This window comes from Anomaloglossus baeobatrachus, chromosome 1 (genome assembly GCF_048569485.1).
Source record: "Anomaloglossus baeobatrachus isolate aAnoBae1 chromosome 1, aAnoBae1.hap1, whole genome shotgun sequence".
In the NCBI taxonomy this organism is placed as follows: Eukaryota; Metazoa; Chordata; class Amphibia; order Anura; family Aromobatidae; genus Anomaloglossus; species Anomaloglossus baeobatrachus.
The window spans coordinates 224,727,627-224,744,098 of NC_134353.1; the positions used below are offsets into that span (position 1 = coordinate 224,727,627).

The following is a 16,472-nucleotide window of genomic DNA, read 5'->3' on the forward strand; positions in this document are numbered from 1 at the left end:
AGAAGCAGCAACAGCAAACAGGACTATACAGCAGTACGAAAACAACTCAAAAAATTCTTAAAATGACACCAAACGTTTTTGGCTTTCCCATTGACTTCTATTGTAAAGTATTAAATGTAATGTGAAGTACACTTCATAGGGGAAAAACCCAGGAGAATGCTACGGTCAGTTGTTTCAAACACTGTTTTTTGGAAACCTGTACCTAATACAAAATGATCAAAAGCTCGAGTAGCAAGTAGTTTTTTTTTTTTTTAATAGAAACTAAAGGTGATGTCACACATAGCAACAACGACAACGTCGCAGCTAAGTCACCATTTTCTGTGACGTAGCAGCGACGTCCCGTCGCTGTCACTGTGTGTGACATCCAGCAACAACCTGGCCCCTGCTGTGAGGTCGCCGCTCGTTGCTGAATGTCCTGCTTCATTTTTTGGACGTTGCTCTCCCGCTGTGAAGCACACATCGCTGTGTGTGACAGCGATAGAGCGACGAACTGAAGCGAGCAGGGAGTAGGCATCTGGCAGCCTGCTGTAAGCTGTAACCACGGTAAACATCGGGTAACCAAGAAGCCCTTTCCTTGGTTACCCGATATTTACCTTAGTTACTAGTGTCCGCCGCTCTCACGCTGCCAGTGCCGGCTCCCTGCTCCCTGCATACGTAGCTGGAGTACACATCGGGTAATTAACCCGATGTGTACTCTGGCTAGGAGTGCAGGAAACAGGGAGACAGCACTGGCAGCGTGAGAGCGGCGGACGCTAGTAACTAAAGTAAATATCGGGTAACCAAGAGAAGTGCTTTCCTTGGTTACCTGATATTTACCTTAGTTACGCTTCCACGCGTCGCTGCTGGCTGGGGGCTGGTCACTGGTGAGATCTGCCTGTTTGACAGCTCACCAGCAACCATGTAACGACGCAGCAGCGATCCTGATGAGGTCAGATCGCTGGTCGTGATCGCTGCTGCGTCGCTATGTGTGACACCACCTTTAGAGGAAGAGTCTTTCAAGCGGTTTTTAAGTGATTTTTCTAAACCCCATGACTTGTCATTGTCCTCAATGGGCTGTGAGAGGGCTTTTTTTCCAACATTTGAGAAAGGCTTGGGGGTGAAAGCTGAAACGCATTATATTGCTATTTGAAATCATGGAAATGAAAATAAAATACAAATAAGAATAATTTTTAAGTGCTAGTCTCTAAGAATTTATGGATATTGGGTTTGCCAACCCATTACTTGTGCTCCACAACAAGGAACTGCCCGCCTGGATATTCCAAGTGAATACAATGCTTAAGTGATAAATAACTTTATGTATATAAGAAAATCAACTTACAAAAAAAACGATGAAAGCATTTAATCTCAGGGAACCCAGGAACCATATTGTACAGGTGAGACTTCAGAGCACCACTCTTGAGTAAACTGTATGCCATTTCTGTCAGATTGATGCCAACAATAGCATAGGAAAACCTATAAAAGAAAGCCTCATTAATTATCACAAATGCATCCAATTGCTACAAAAAGAAGAATTATTAGATGTCTGCAAACCCCATCAATAGCACCAAATTACCCCCACAATGAATTCGTTCAAGTGATGCATCTAAAACATTAAAGGGAAATATGTGTAGTGGAGGGAGGGATTATAATGTACCCCATTATCCTTTTGTAACCATAATATATCAAAATCACAAATTAAAATATCGTAAACCTATACAAAAAATGTAAGGGGTCCTCTCAGACTGTAACAATGATCATCGATTCTTGGGTAGGTAATCAATGTTTAAAGCACCACTCCCAGTGATTGTTTTATTTGTTGTTTTTCCGTGCTGGAGAGGTGCCTTATACTCACTCATTGGCGACTTCCCCTTTTTTCGCCATTGCTCCAGTCATGCAATGCCAACTTGTTACCATAAGGTCTGAGTTGAAGTCAGAAGTTACATCACAAGTTCTCAATACAAGTCTGTGAGAGCCAGAAAGAGGGTCCCATAGACTTGTATTGAGTTATCTCAACAGCGCGCTCCATGAAACACTGAAGCTGCCGAGCAGGTCACAAACTGAGGGAGACGGACGGGAACAATGTTGTTAACAGGTCAAGATGTCAGAGGGTGAGTATAAGACAGGGGTAGGGGACTTCAATATAAAGCACCACTCCAGCAGTGAAAAAAAAAATAAATAAATATATAAATGCTGGAGTGGTGCTTTAGTGACTGCAGTAGGGTTAACCAACAACATTCTTTATTTAGACAGGCAAGACAAGTTTTGTCTGCATACTAAGCACTACCTGTTTCGAAAACCCATTGTGCCAGTATAAACAACCCAAAGCAACTTCAATGTGCAGACTGATAGAGATCTCAGAAGTTTGACACCCACTGATCAAACACTGATGACCTACCCTAAACCATCATTTTTTTTTAAAGTCCTAATGAAACCCTTTGAAGCTGACCAGCGAATAACATACTTGTCACGTTACCAAATGATCAGAATGTCCCTGGTTACTCCACGAACATGCGTATTATTTCTTGGTAAGGATGGATATTAACCATGGTTTGTGGTTAATTTTTACAACAGGTGTCAATATAAACCAGAATCTGAAAAAATAGGTTACTCTTTAATAGCCTTACCCAATTTTGGGATGATTGGAATGAGACAGTATTACACGAGATTCCTCAATGTAATTTCTACTAAAATACCTACAAGAACATAAAAAAATGAATCAGAAAGGTATTACATATTAAAGTACAAGGGTCTATTAGTATTTAGGGTTCAAAAATACATAAACTTATCTGAATAATGGTCTGTTCACATCTTATTTTCAGCTCATGAGAGACATCTAATATATAAAGCTCAGTGTATGCATGCGTGCGTGCGTGTCCGCTAAAGGAATCCGCACCGTCGCATTTACCATCACGAAATTTTGCACACGCCTCATGTGACCCAGGGAACATCGTAGACTATGTTTTGACAGGAAAATTTAAGCCCGCGCTTTACAGTTACTCTCCAAAAAAGATGCCTCCATTAAAGTAAATGGAGCCTGGAACTACTGGTTTTAATAGCAGCTGTGATTGGTTGCTATAGGAACAAAAGACATTGTTAGTATAAATTAGTTAGTATATATACGGGGAAAGAAGAGACACAGACGGGGAGAGAGAGAGACACACACAGACGGGGAGAGAGAGAGACACACACAGACGGGGAGAGAGAGAGACACACACAGACGGGGAGAGAGAGACAGACAGACGGGGAAAGAGAGAGAGACAGACAGACGGGGAAAGAGAGAGAGACAGACAGACGGGGAAAGAGAGAGAGACAGACAGACGGGGAAAGAGAGAGAGAGACAGACAGACGGGGAAAGAGAGAGAGAGACAGACAGACGGGGAAAGAGAGAGAGAGACAGACAGACGGGGAAAGAGAGAGAGAGAGACAGACGGGGAAAGAGAGAGACAGACGGGGAGAGAGAGACACAGACGGGGAAAGAGAGAGACAGACGGGGAGAGAGAGAGACACACACAGACGGGGAGAGAGAGAGACACACACAGACTGGGAGAGAGAGAGACACACACAGACGGGGAGAGAGAGAGACACACACAGACGGGGAGAGAGAGACAGACAGACGGGGAAAGAGAGAGAGACAGACAGACGGGGAAAGAGAGAGAGACAGACAGACGGGGAAAGAGAGAGAGACACACAGACGGGGAAAGAGAGAGAGACAGACAGACGGGGAAAGAGAGAGAGACACACAGACGGGGAAAGAGAGAGAGACAGACAGACGGGGAAAGAGAGAGAGAGACAGACAGACGGGGAAAGAGAGAGAGAGACAGACAGACGGGGAAAGAGAGAGAGAGAGACAGACGGGGAAAGAGAGAGACAGACGGGGAGAGAGAGACACAGACGGGGAAAGAGAGAGACAGACGGGGAAAGAGAGAGACAGACGGGGAAAGAGAGAGACAGACGGGGAAAGAGAGAGACAGACGGGGAAAGAGAGAGACAGACGGGGAAAGAGAGAGACAGACGGGGAAAGAGAGAGACAGACGGGGAAAGAGAGAGACAGACGGGGAAAGAGAGAGACAGACGGGGAAAGAGAGAGACAGACGGGGAAAGAGAGAGACAGACGGGGAAAGAGAGAGACAGACGGGGAAAGAGAGAGAGACGGGGAAAGAGAGAGACAGACGGGGAAAGAGAGAGACAGACGGGGAAAGAGAGAGACAGACGGGGAAAGAGAGAGACAGACGGGGAAAGAGAGAGACAGACGGGGAAAGAGAGAGACAGACGGGGAAAGAGAGAGACAGACGGGGAAAGAGAGAGACAGACGGGGAGAGAGAGACACAGACGGGGAGAGAGAGACACAGACGGGGAGAGAGAGACACAGACTGGGAAAGAGAGACACAGACTGGGAAAGAGAGACACAGACGGGGAAAGAGACACAGACAGGGAAAGAGAGACACAGACTGGGAAAGAGAGACACAGACGGGGAAAGAGACACAGACAGGGAAAGAGAGACACAGACAGGGAAAGAGAGAGACTGAGAAAGAGAGACAGACGGGGAAAGACAAAAGATAGATGAAGAAAGAGACAGACCTCGATAGAGACAGACGGGGAAAGAAACAGACAGACAAAGAGATAAGCAAAGAGACCAACCAACAGACACAGCAATAGAGAGAGACAGAAAGACACTAAGACACAGAGATAGAGACAGATAGACTGAAACAAAGACAGACAGAGCGATAGAAACAGACAGACAGAGACAGACACAGACAAACAAGGAAAGAGTCAGACAGACAGCGACACACAGAGACTGGGAGAAAGACAGAGAGACAGTTACTATCCCGGGCAACGCCCGGGTACTACAGCCAGGACTGTATAAACCCAGAAAAATTATATTATATACGTACACACACAACGTGCACTTTGTATTCAGCTCCTTGTAGTCTGATACCCCTACATGAAATCTTGAGTGACCAGTCCTCACCATGCTGTTCACATATTAACATCATGAGACCAAGATGAAACCTAACAATTGGTCAAGAGTACCTCTCCATTGTGAGGCTTCAAGCAGGATGTTCTCAAATGGAAGAGGCCACTGAGCTTAGAGTATCACAGAGTGTAATCAGCAGGTTGCAACAGAGATACAGAGAAGCCTGCTTTACACGTTGCAATTTCGCATACGATATCGTATGCGACTTGCAACGCCTCCATCGTATGTGTGGCACGTTCAATTTGTTGAACGTGCCGCACAAACGATTAACCCCCGTCACACGTACTTACCCGTCCATACGACCTCGATGTGGGCGGCGAACGTCCACTTCCTGGAGTGGGAGGGACGTTCGGCGTCACATCGACGTCACGCGGCAGCCGGCCAATAGAAGCAGAGGGGCAGAGATGAGCGGGACGTAAACATCCCGCCCACCTCTTTCCTTCCACATTGCCGGCTGGAGCCGCGGGAGGCAGGTAAGATATATTGTAGAGTGTAAAGCGTGCTAGAGACTTGAAGAGTCACAGAAAGACATAGAAGTGGATGCGCTTTGGCCACATTCCACAATGATAACCGCTTCATTGTGAACAATGCCCGTCTAAACCGGATAATGGATGCCACACTACTTCAGGCACATTTAAGGGAGGTGAATGCACCAAAGTGTCACGTCAGGCCATTTGAAACCATTTACATCAAAGTGGTTGACGTGCTAAACGACCTGCAGGGGTACTAGACCACACCACCAGGCACAGGCGTCATCGTCTTGATCGACGAAGGCCAATTGAGCCTCACTGCTGTTCACTGATTAAAGTCTGTTCATGCTGAGCAGAAATGATGACAGCCAACCATATTGGAGTCATCAAGGAGAGCCCTATGCATCATACTGTTGTCACCAGATGAGCTTTTGGTAGTGGACTTATTGTGTGGTCAGATATATCTCATCAATACAGAACTGTCCTACTCCTTGTGAATTGTACAGTGACAAGCCCAAACTGCTTGAATAACATCATGAATCTGGTGATTGTGCTGCTGCATGAACAACACAGGCCTAAATTAGTCTTCATGAATGGCAATGCCCCAGCTCAAATGTAGTGACCTGCACTTTCTCCAGACTTGAATCCCATGGAAAACTTATGGGATCAGCTGAGTTGCCGTGTAGAGGCTCATAATTCTGTACCGCAGAATCTCAATGACCTGAGAGCCACCTTTCAAGAAGAGTATAACGCCTCCACAGACCATAACTCCACTTGAGAACAGCATGAGACGTTGTTGTCAAGGTGAAGTTGATGTTTAAGGCCATATAACTAATTATTGAGACATTTACATATTTTTTGGGGGAGATATACCTTTTGTATACACTTATGTTTCAATAAATTGAGATGTGGAAATCACCATAGCACGCTTATACTTAAATGTCCTACTTTCATGATAAAATATCACTGTAACGGGAACTTTACGTTTTCCATAAATTTCACCTGAAAGCCAAATATCCTTAACTTTTGTGAGTAGTGTATTCAAGATATGTTGTTTTGAGCCCTCGTAGTTGGTGATTACAGGGTGTTTAATACTCGCACATTGAAATGGTCATGAAGTCATAAAATACCTTTGTAGGCATTTTAACTATACATTATTATTTTAATTGCTTATTTAAACTGTAACTGGAACTAACATTTTAGTCCAAGATACAATGGACGATAAAGCATCTATATATATAATTGCCTTATTCTGTCTGTCTGTCTTGCTCCAAAATTGTGTCCTTACGGTGACACAAAGCTGACTGGCCGCTGGGCTCGCCATGGCCCCGCGCCCCCGCACGGATTGGCCGCTCGCCTCTCCTCCGCCCCCCCACGGATTGGTTGCTCGCCTCGGCCTGGCCCCGCCCTCCGCATGGATTGGCCACTCGCCCCGGCCCTCCGCACGCATCCCCAGACATAACCTTGCGCTGCTGGGATCTTGACGGAGCCGGTGAACGCTGGTAACCATTATACACATCGGGTAACTAAGGTCCCTTAGTTACCCGATGTGTATCATAGTTACCAGCGTACACCGGCTCCCGGTACACATGTGCAGGGAGCCGGCATTATACTCCTCTCCCCCCAGGACTACTCCTCCTATTATAGTCCTCCTATTATACTCCTCTCTGAGTATAATAGGATAACTATTATAGCATGGGGGATGGAGCACGATGGGGAGTGCGCAGCATGGAGGATGGAGCACGATGGGGAGTGCGCAGCATGGGGGATGGAGCACGATGGGGGGTGCGCAGCATCGGGGATGGAGAACGATGGGGGGTGCGCAGCATGGGGGATGGAGCACGATGGGAGGTGCACACCTCACCCCAACACACACAGACAACACACCACACACACACTGGGAACCACAAACACCGCCATACACAGACACCCACACACACAGACAACGCCGCACACACACCACACCCAACACACAAACACCGCGGCATACATAAATATACGCACATACCGCACAACACACACATTGCACAAAACATACCTCCCCCCAAAACACACCACACCCACACAAACCGCGCAACACACACACACACAACGCTACAGACACACAGCGCTCCACAAACAACGCAACACACATACAACACCGCTCTCACCCCCCGCCACACCCAGACAACACCCAGAACATGTACAGCGCCCTATACAAACACTTGGTAACTACACACAACAACATCTATCTATCATATATATATATATATATATATATATATATATATATATATATATATATATATATATATATATATATATATATATATATATATATATATATATATATATATATATATATATATATATATATATATATATATATATATATATATATATATATATATATATATATATAACAAAAATCATACATGAACTACACAATACGTAAATTCTAGAATACCCGATGCGTAGAGTCGGGCCACCTTCTAGTTGTAACATATACTTCAAAGCTGTTTTGGGTCATTTAAAGGGAACCTGTCAGGTCCCATATGCCTTCTAACCTAATAGAGAAAGGGCAGCCAGCACGATCTGAGAGTGGCATGCATCATATAAAAAGTGCAAATTCACGGATTTATTCCAACTGTAAAATAATACAAAATGAGATTTTTAGCAAAAAATTGATCAATTCTTTGAGCCACCCCTGCCACTTAACGGCAAGTCTCAATAGGGGGGTCCTACTCTTATGTTTTTCATGTGCCATGCGGCCTCCTAGATAAATGCCAGTGGTCTGGCACTGTAAAGGTCAGTTCTGATATTGTACTGGCGTGTGTGGCGTCTGCTGTACATGCTGGGACCTGGGCTGCAGTTGCCTCTTTTTGCGACATAGAAGCGGTTATATACAGGTTACAGGTATGTGTGCTTCAATATGGTTCTGCTTTTAATCTATTTATCTAGGAGGCCGCATGGCACATGAAATACATAATATACAGTAGGTCCCACCTATTGAGATTTGCCATGAAGTGGCAGGGGCGGCTCAAAGAATTGATCAACTATTTGCTAAAAATCTCATTTTGTATTATAGTACAGTTGGAATAAATCCGTGAATTTGCACTTTTTACATGATGCATGCCACTCTCCGATCGTGCTGGCTCCCCTTTCTTCTAACCTAACAGCAGGGACATGAGTGGGCTAAAAATCCCTGCCTAACCATCTCTGTCTAATAATAGTGTGAGAGCAAAGTATAAAAAAAAGGGTTTAAAACTTAGGTTGGTTTTACCTATGCTATAGGTATATAATAAGTGTTGGGACTAGTCGCAAGGGCGTTTCTTTGCCCCGACTAGTCTGCCGTCTAATGAAAAACATATGGATTGAGAAGGGGTTGTCCAAGTAGTTGACAACTCCTTTCATATATTTACTGTGATCTCAGTGTAAATGGGAAGTGGAAATTTGATCATGTGACCCACATTTGCTTCAAAAGAGCCATCAGTTACAATAAAAAGTTAAAAAAAAATATGGTGTCCACCAAAAGGGTTCTCTACTAAGCACTCCTGTAAAGATATTTTAAAATATTTCTAAATAAAGACTGAATTATTTTTAGGCAATAGTTACACAATGACAGGTCAAATGCCATGAACATCACAATGTTGCATTGTGGCATCAGATCCAAGGACATGACAATTGTAAAACAAACAAAAAAATAATCAACTACTACTAGATATCTTGGTCGCAAGTTGCACAGAACTTTGCCACCATAATCCTCAATACAAGTCATGTATGAGTGAAACTAGTTTTCTACATGTCTGGTTTTCTTTTTCACAGCCAAATTGTACACCTTTAAGGCTATGTGCGCACGTTGCGTTCTCTGCAGTGCGGAAAAGAACGCACCCTCTGGCAGACTGGACACTACGTTTATAAAATAAAATGCATCTACAACGCATGCATTTTAGATGCTTTTTCCATGCGTTTTGCATGCATTTTTGACAGTGCGTTCCCCCGGCAATTCAGCTCTGCTACATACCGGCTGACAACCGACACAGACAGAGTTGCGCGATGAGAATGAACTCGGGTGAACTTCACCCAACTTCATTGTCATACCGCGGCTCTGTCTGTGTGTGGCGTCCTGATTATCATCTTCACCGCCACATCCCAACATTAGGGGGAGAGACTGACCGACGGACAGAGAGAGGGACAGACAGAGAGACCAATCGACAGAGAGAGCGAGACAGACAGAGTGACCAACTGACAGAGAAAGAGACCGACCGACAGACAGACAGAGGGAGATTCACCGACATCCACAGACAGAAATTGACGGGACATTGACAGAGACTGAAAAGACCTGCGTTTTCCTGGTCAAAAAAACATGCAGAACGCAACAAAAATGCAGTTCAAGTGCATTTTGGTTGCGTTCTGACCCACATCATTAATTTCAATGGGTGGAGAACGCAGTTACAACGCACAAAAGAAGTGACATGCTGCTTTTTTTTCCGCAGTGATTTTGGGCATCCAAAACGCTGCGTTTACAAATGCAGCGTGTGCATTGATTTTTCGGCTTTCTCATAGACTTTGCCGGGGAAGCTGAAAGCATGCAGTTACACTGCAGTTCAAAATGCAGTGTTTCCGCGGAAAAAAACGCAACGTGCGCACATAGCCTAAAGATGCAAAAAAATCTCAATGTTTAGATGCGTGACCAAAGTCACCGTGTTGGGCTAGTCAATCTACAGTCTAGTGTGTGTTGCAGAATCCATTATTAAAGGTTTTTTTCTTAGAAAAGTAAATACTGTGCTCACTTCTGCACTAGATTAGTTTTAAATGATTAGAGGTGCACATTAAAATTGCCCAAATATTAAACAAAATCAGAAAATATATGAACCTACAGTAAATTGGCCAGTCCCAGAATGCCCATGCCACGGAAATCTGTCTTGGGATCATCACCTTGAAAGCCAATATCGCCCCACTGCTTAGTGATCCTTGACTTCAGCTTCTCGTGTGGCATTAACAAGTCCCAAAGCTGAACATAAAACAAAGTTATATTGGTAATAAAAGGTTCCTTTATTTCCATAAAACATGCAATTCTACTTCAGCCTCTATGTAGTGTTCATTGCAAACACGGTGAGCTTCCAGTTGTAATTGAGGCTATACCTAGCACTGTATGATGATGACGACCACTAGTGGAGACAAGCTGTACAATCTAACAATTTATATTCTGTCAATGCTTTATTGAATCACAGTAATAATATTCAATGTTCTGCTATTCCGCCAGAATTGGCAACTTCTTTTTGGTATCAGCTTTGCGGGACCGTTCACCAAATTTTAGGACATAGTAGTGACTGAAGAACGAAAGAAACGTTTTTTTTTTTTTTTATTTTGCCCCTTTGCTGCGGAGATATTCACAAAGTATTTGGCCGCTAATGAGTTAGTTTTCACTAAGTGGATGTTAGCAGCGTTTTCACTGAGGGCGTGTCATTTTTTCCCCTGTGTGGTGCTGACCAATCAGGAGTAGGCAGCAACACACAAAGGAACGATAAACACGCCCTAAGTGAAAACTACAACAAAGAAAATATATATTGTTCGCACACCTTTAGTATTGAATGTAAAAGGTGCACAAATCTGCTATGTGGCTAATATACAGACATATACATACACTGTGCAGCAGCACACTGCGATTAATGAATACATGAACTCCATTTATAACAATACTAGAATTCATGTACTTATTAATGGCAGTGTGCTGCCACACCGTGTATGTATGTCTGTATATTGGCCACATAGCAGGACTTGTGCAGTTATACATTAATTCAATACTAAAAGGTGTATGGGTCCTATTTTTTCTTTTTTTGTAGTGCATATTGGGGGGTGCAGCCACCTCCAATGCTCAGCACCCTATGAACCCATCTTTCCCACACACGGTTTTAGTTGCCAGCTATGCCTGGCCACTTTTCACTCCCCATTCAGATGAGGTCTAATTTGGGACATAGAGAGGTAGGGCAATAGTGTTTAGAGACCATCCAAATTAAAGGTACACCTTGACGTGGTTGTTTGGGCTTTGATTTCAGTGAGAACTGTCTGAAAACCCCCACATGGACTTAATGAAAATCAACTCATGGGTTAAATACTTTGATTGCTAATATTTCTGTAACGTCTCCTTCACACATCCGTGTCTCCGGTACGTGTTTGGTCCGTTTCCTCACATACTGAACACAGGGCACAGGTAGACCCATTAAAATCAACGGGTCTGCGCTCACGTGCGTGTTTTGTCATGGACCGTATGAAGCATACGTGTGCTCCACACGTAGACATGTCCGTTATTCTCCGGCATCAGGGGTGTCACACGGACCGCACACAGATGTGATCTGTGTGACATTCACCGGAGAAAACACACGTCTGTGAATTAAAAGGAATTTCTATACTCACCTTCTCCAGCCCTGCTGTCTCTGCCGCTGCGGTTACTTGCTTCCGACCCCGCTCATTATGCTCTTCACATATTCACTGCACTGCGGGCCGTAAGCAGCAGCGGGGAGTCGGCAGGGCCAGAGACCGTAGATCAGAACCACGGACAGCAACGCCAGGGACAGGTGAGCATTAAGTTCCCGTTCTCCGTGTGTGATCACGGATAGCACACGGAGAACACACGAGTGCCATAAACATGGCACACGGAGGACAATACGAACCTTTAACGCGTCCATGAAAAACGTGCGTGATTTTCACGGACGTGTGAAAGAGGCGTAACAGAGCATGCTGGCTTGCTCAGAAAGAAGACTTAGATCACTCACTTCCAGCAGCTGCTGCTCATGCTGAGGATTGTCAGAGTCATATGGCTGTTTCCTTACACTCTCCACGTCCGAATAGAGCTTCTTATAACCAGAGATCTGTAATAAGCATATCCTTAGGTTTATCTGAATCCTGAAAGAAAAGGCAAACATTTTTAACTAAGCCAAAGATTAGTTTTTTCGAATATGAGATTTAATATAATTCCAATTGTCTCTCCAGTATGTGCGGTAAGTAAAGGCTACAAACCTTTTATCTTTTTCCACATTGATTTTCTTTTCTTCTACAATATCTGCCACATATCTGTCAACTTCATTTTCAACAATATTAACAGAACATCTCTGCATCTGTTGAAATTGGAAGATTAGTATTTAATGAGTAAGGCAACATAAAGATATTATCAAACAGCCGGGATTTTAAATTTCAGGACTGAAAAAGCGGCCATATATAAGTCTGAGGATAGATCTGCCATAACCGGTCGGCTCACGAAGTATGCAATGCTTAAGTGGGATCTAAAGATTCTTGAAGAGCATGATTTGCCAGCCCTCCTATCTCTCGTGAGTACCTTTGGTGTCAATTATCGCTTCCTCCTCAATCTTGGCCACCAGATAGCTAGGAACTACTCATTTAAGTTATACTATAAGAGCGCATAAGTAATCACTAGCACCCACTTGTTCCATAAATGCAGCTAATAATCCATGCACAATATTTCCAGTGATTCCACTACAGAATCTATGTTGTGAGAGTGACACGCTACAACTTATCTCACAAGAATAACAAAGGATCTTACATATTGAAAACCCAAAATGTCCAAATTGGTGACTAGTCAAAAGGCCCCGCGTACAGAAGTGATCAGAGGAATCTGCATGACTTATCTATCTCATGATTAACAGTATTCACACTTGACAATTAGGGGTACTTCTCACATAGCGAGATCGCTGCTGAGTCACGGTTTTTGTGCCGCAGCAGTGACCTCATTAGCGATCTCGCAGTGTGTGACACTGAGCAGCGATCTGGCCCCTGCTGTGAGATCGCCGCTCGATGCACACACTGCTGGTTCATTTTTTTTTATTGTTGCTCTCCCGCTGTTAAACACACATCGCTGTGTGTGACAGCGAGAGAGCAACAATCTGAATGTGCAGGGAGCCGTCGTCTGGCAGCCTGCGGTAAGCTGTAACCAAGGTAAACATCGGGTAACCTAGGTGGTTACCCGATATTTACCTTAGTTACTAGCGTCCGCCGCTCTCATGCTGCCAGTGCCGGCTCCCTGCACACGTAGCCGGATCACACATCTGGTAAATAAGCAAAGGTTTGCTTATTAACCCGATGTGTACTGTGGCTACGAGTGCAGGGAGCCAGCACTAAGCGGTGTGCGCTGGTAACCAAGGTAAATATTGGGTAACCATACCCAATGTTTACCGTGGTTACCAGTGTCCGCAGCTTCCAGACGCCACCTCCCTGCAAGCGCAGCATCGCTTCCACGCGTCGCTGCTGGCTGGGGGCTGGTCACTGGTCGCTGGTAAGATCTGCCTGTTTGACAGCTCACCAGCGACCATGTCGCGACGCACCAGCGATCCTGACCAAATCAGATCGCTGGTGGGATCGCTGGTGCGTCGCTAAAGTGTGACGGTACCCTTACACAGTATCCCAATGATGGGTCAAGCTGCAGTTTGCTGGAATTTGTGTGAATGCCTGTCAGTAAGTGTCTAGTTAATCCGTGGCACAACCACAGGCAAAAGACGTTTTTTCAGTCCTGTGATATTGAAGACTTATATCATTTACCGTGTTTCCCCGAAAATAAGACCTACCTCAATAATAAGCCCTAGCATGATTTTACAAGATCTTAGGAGTAAGCTTGAAATTCAAGTCTTACTCCAAAAATAAGCCCTACATACAGTCAGGGGCACGTTAGGGGCGAGACAGACAGACACTTGTTACACACAGGGATTGGAGAGTTATGTTGATGTTCCATAATGTGAATATGTAATATGACTATATTTGTCATATAAAATGTTTGGCTTTTTTCAAGAATAAATGTGGATTGTTGTTAATGAAAGAAAAAAAAAAAAAAAAAAAAAGACATCCCCTGAAAATGAACCCTAGCTCATGTTTCATTGTAAAAAAACAACATAAGAACCGGTCTTGTTTTCAGGGAAACACGGTATATGAAATTGGTCAAATTGGCAAGGTCTAAAGGCCCCGCTACACGCAACGACATCGCTAACGAGATGTCGTTGGGGTCACGGAATTCGTGACGCACATCTGGCCTCGTTAGCGACGTCGTTGCGTGTGACACGTACGAGTGACCGCTAATGATGTAAAATACTCACCAAATCGTTGATTGTTGATACGTCGTCCATTTCCCAAATGTCATTCCTTGTTCTGGACGCAGGTAGTTCGTGGTTCTTGAGGCAGCACACATCGCTACGTGTGACACCCCAGGAACGATGAACAACACTGTACCTGCGTCCTCCAGCAACGAGGTGGGCGTGACTTTTATGCGGCTGCTCTCCGCCCCGCCGCATCTTTTGGATGCCTGCCGCGTGACGCCGCACGAACTGCCCGCTTAGAAAAGAGGCAGTTCGCCGGCCACAGCGACGTCGCTAAAAAGGTAAGTATGTGTGACGGGTACTAGCGATTTTGTACACCACGGGCAGCGATGTCGCTGCGTGTAAAGCCCCCGTAACACCAAACACCACAATCAATCTGATATTGATGACCTGCTCTACGGATAGGTCATCAGTATCACAAGGTTGGACAACCCCTTTAAGTATTACGTGGTATTCATTTAATTTGATGGGCTGCCTATGTAACGCAGGACAGGACAAGTCCTCTACAGCAAGAGACGCTCTCTGTAGCCACCCTACACTGTGAACAAAGGATGAATAGCCCCTTCTATTAACTCATAACTCAGTGACAGTGCATATGAAAAGAGGCTTTCTACACTGAATAATGGATATATTACGTGCTTTCTATTTCTGACAATACCTCTGGATGAATTTTGCTCTTACCTTACTTTTTGAGTGTTCCAAAGAATACTCTAAGATAGAAAGAGAAAGAGTTCAGAGGCAGAATATTATATAATATTATACATGACAGAGCTATATGAGTCAATATACGCTGAGTAGTTTACTCAAACTCGTCAAAACATTCTAGTTACTAAACTTCAGCAGGATCCTTTTTCTATGGATGAGTTACTAATATATCTATGGTGCTTTAGGCTTAGTTACATACAAGGTAACCCCTTAATGGATGTGATCTTCACTCACTGGCTACAATTACTGGTGCCTCTTGTTGGCAGTCTGCTATTCCCAGATTACATGTTATACACGCTCGGGCTGGCCTGCCGGGGAATTCCCAGTGTGCCCCAGGTTCTTTGTGAAACCCTGAATGGGGGCATATCAATCAGTTCTAGACTGTGAAGACTACTGGGACGGAGGGGGCCCATTGGTAACACAGCTAGTTTCAGCTGAATGTGCGTCCTCGTCCAGCAAATCCAGCTGAAAAGTATTGCGGAGCAGGGAACCACGGGCTACCGCCCCACATTACCTCTACAAGCTGCCGGCCCATCAGAAGCCAGCGGGAGCAAGGGACATAGTAAATGGTGACATGACGCCACTGTATTGTGCTGCCTCCGACATATATAAATGCATGTTGAAACATGTAGAAAGAAGAATAGTATACTATATAGGGGGCAGAGAGGGGGATATTGCACAATATGTTGGATAGAATACTTTACATCCATACCATATAACACCCACTTCTAGGTGCCTATACAGCATAGAGAAGGGGAGACCATACACTGTATGAGAGACAATACACTATATGGTGGAAAGAATGGGAAACAAAACACTATGTAAGGGCCAGAATGGGTGGCATTATACTATATGGGGCTCAGGAGATGGATGCGAAACCCGTATTAGGTGCATCCCTTATAGGTGAGGTCTTATTCATACCATGGTGTATGTACTTTAATATGTGACATCCTCCTTTTTATGAATACTGTCTTAAAGAGAACCAACCAGCAGGATTTTTCTGTATCAGGTAAAGGCAGCGCCATACAGGCAGTAAGATGCTGACTACACGCATACCTGCTATAGAAAGATACAATGCTTGGTTGATTAAGTATCTTTAATCAAAGTTGCAGAAAAACACCGCACTTAGATTGATTGTGCAACGTGGGGGGGGGTGTGAGTCTTTATTTGTTGGCTCCTCGCGTTTATTCCTCCTCCGGTGTCCTGTGGCTTGCCCTCTTTTCTGTATTTGAATATCGCACCGCGATGCCATTGTTGGCCACA

The 16,472-nt window shown here is 44.4% G+C and overlaps 1 protein-coding gene across 1 annotated transcript in view; it reads right to left on the bottom strand.

The window, feature by feature from the left end:
* ELMOD2 (ELMO domain containing 2) overlaps positions 1–16,472 on the bottom strand; it is a 42,363-nt gene that overhangs the window by 11,111 nt on the left and 14,780 nt on the right. The window contains exons 3-8 of the mRNA XM_075348386.1: positions 15,186–15,214; positions 12,424–12,521; positions 12,180–12,309; positions 10,284–10,417; positions 2,604–2,672; positions 1,319–1,452 (exon numbers count right to left, since the gene is read on the bottom strand). Coding sequence (XP_075204501.1) covers positions 1,319–1,452; positions 2,604–2,672; positions 10,284–10,417; positions 12,180–12,309; positions 12,424–12,521; positions 15,186–15,214 — 594 coding nt within the window. The remainder of the gene's footprint in view (positions 1–1,318; positions 1,453–2,603; positions 2,673–10,283; positions 10,418–12,179; positions 12,310–12,423; positions 12,522–15,185; positions 15,215–16,472) is intronic.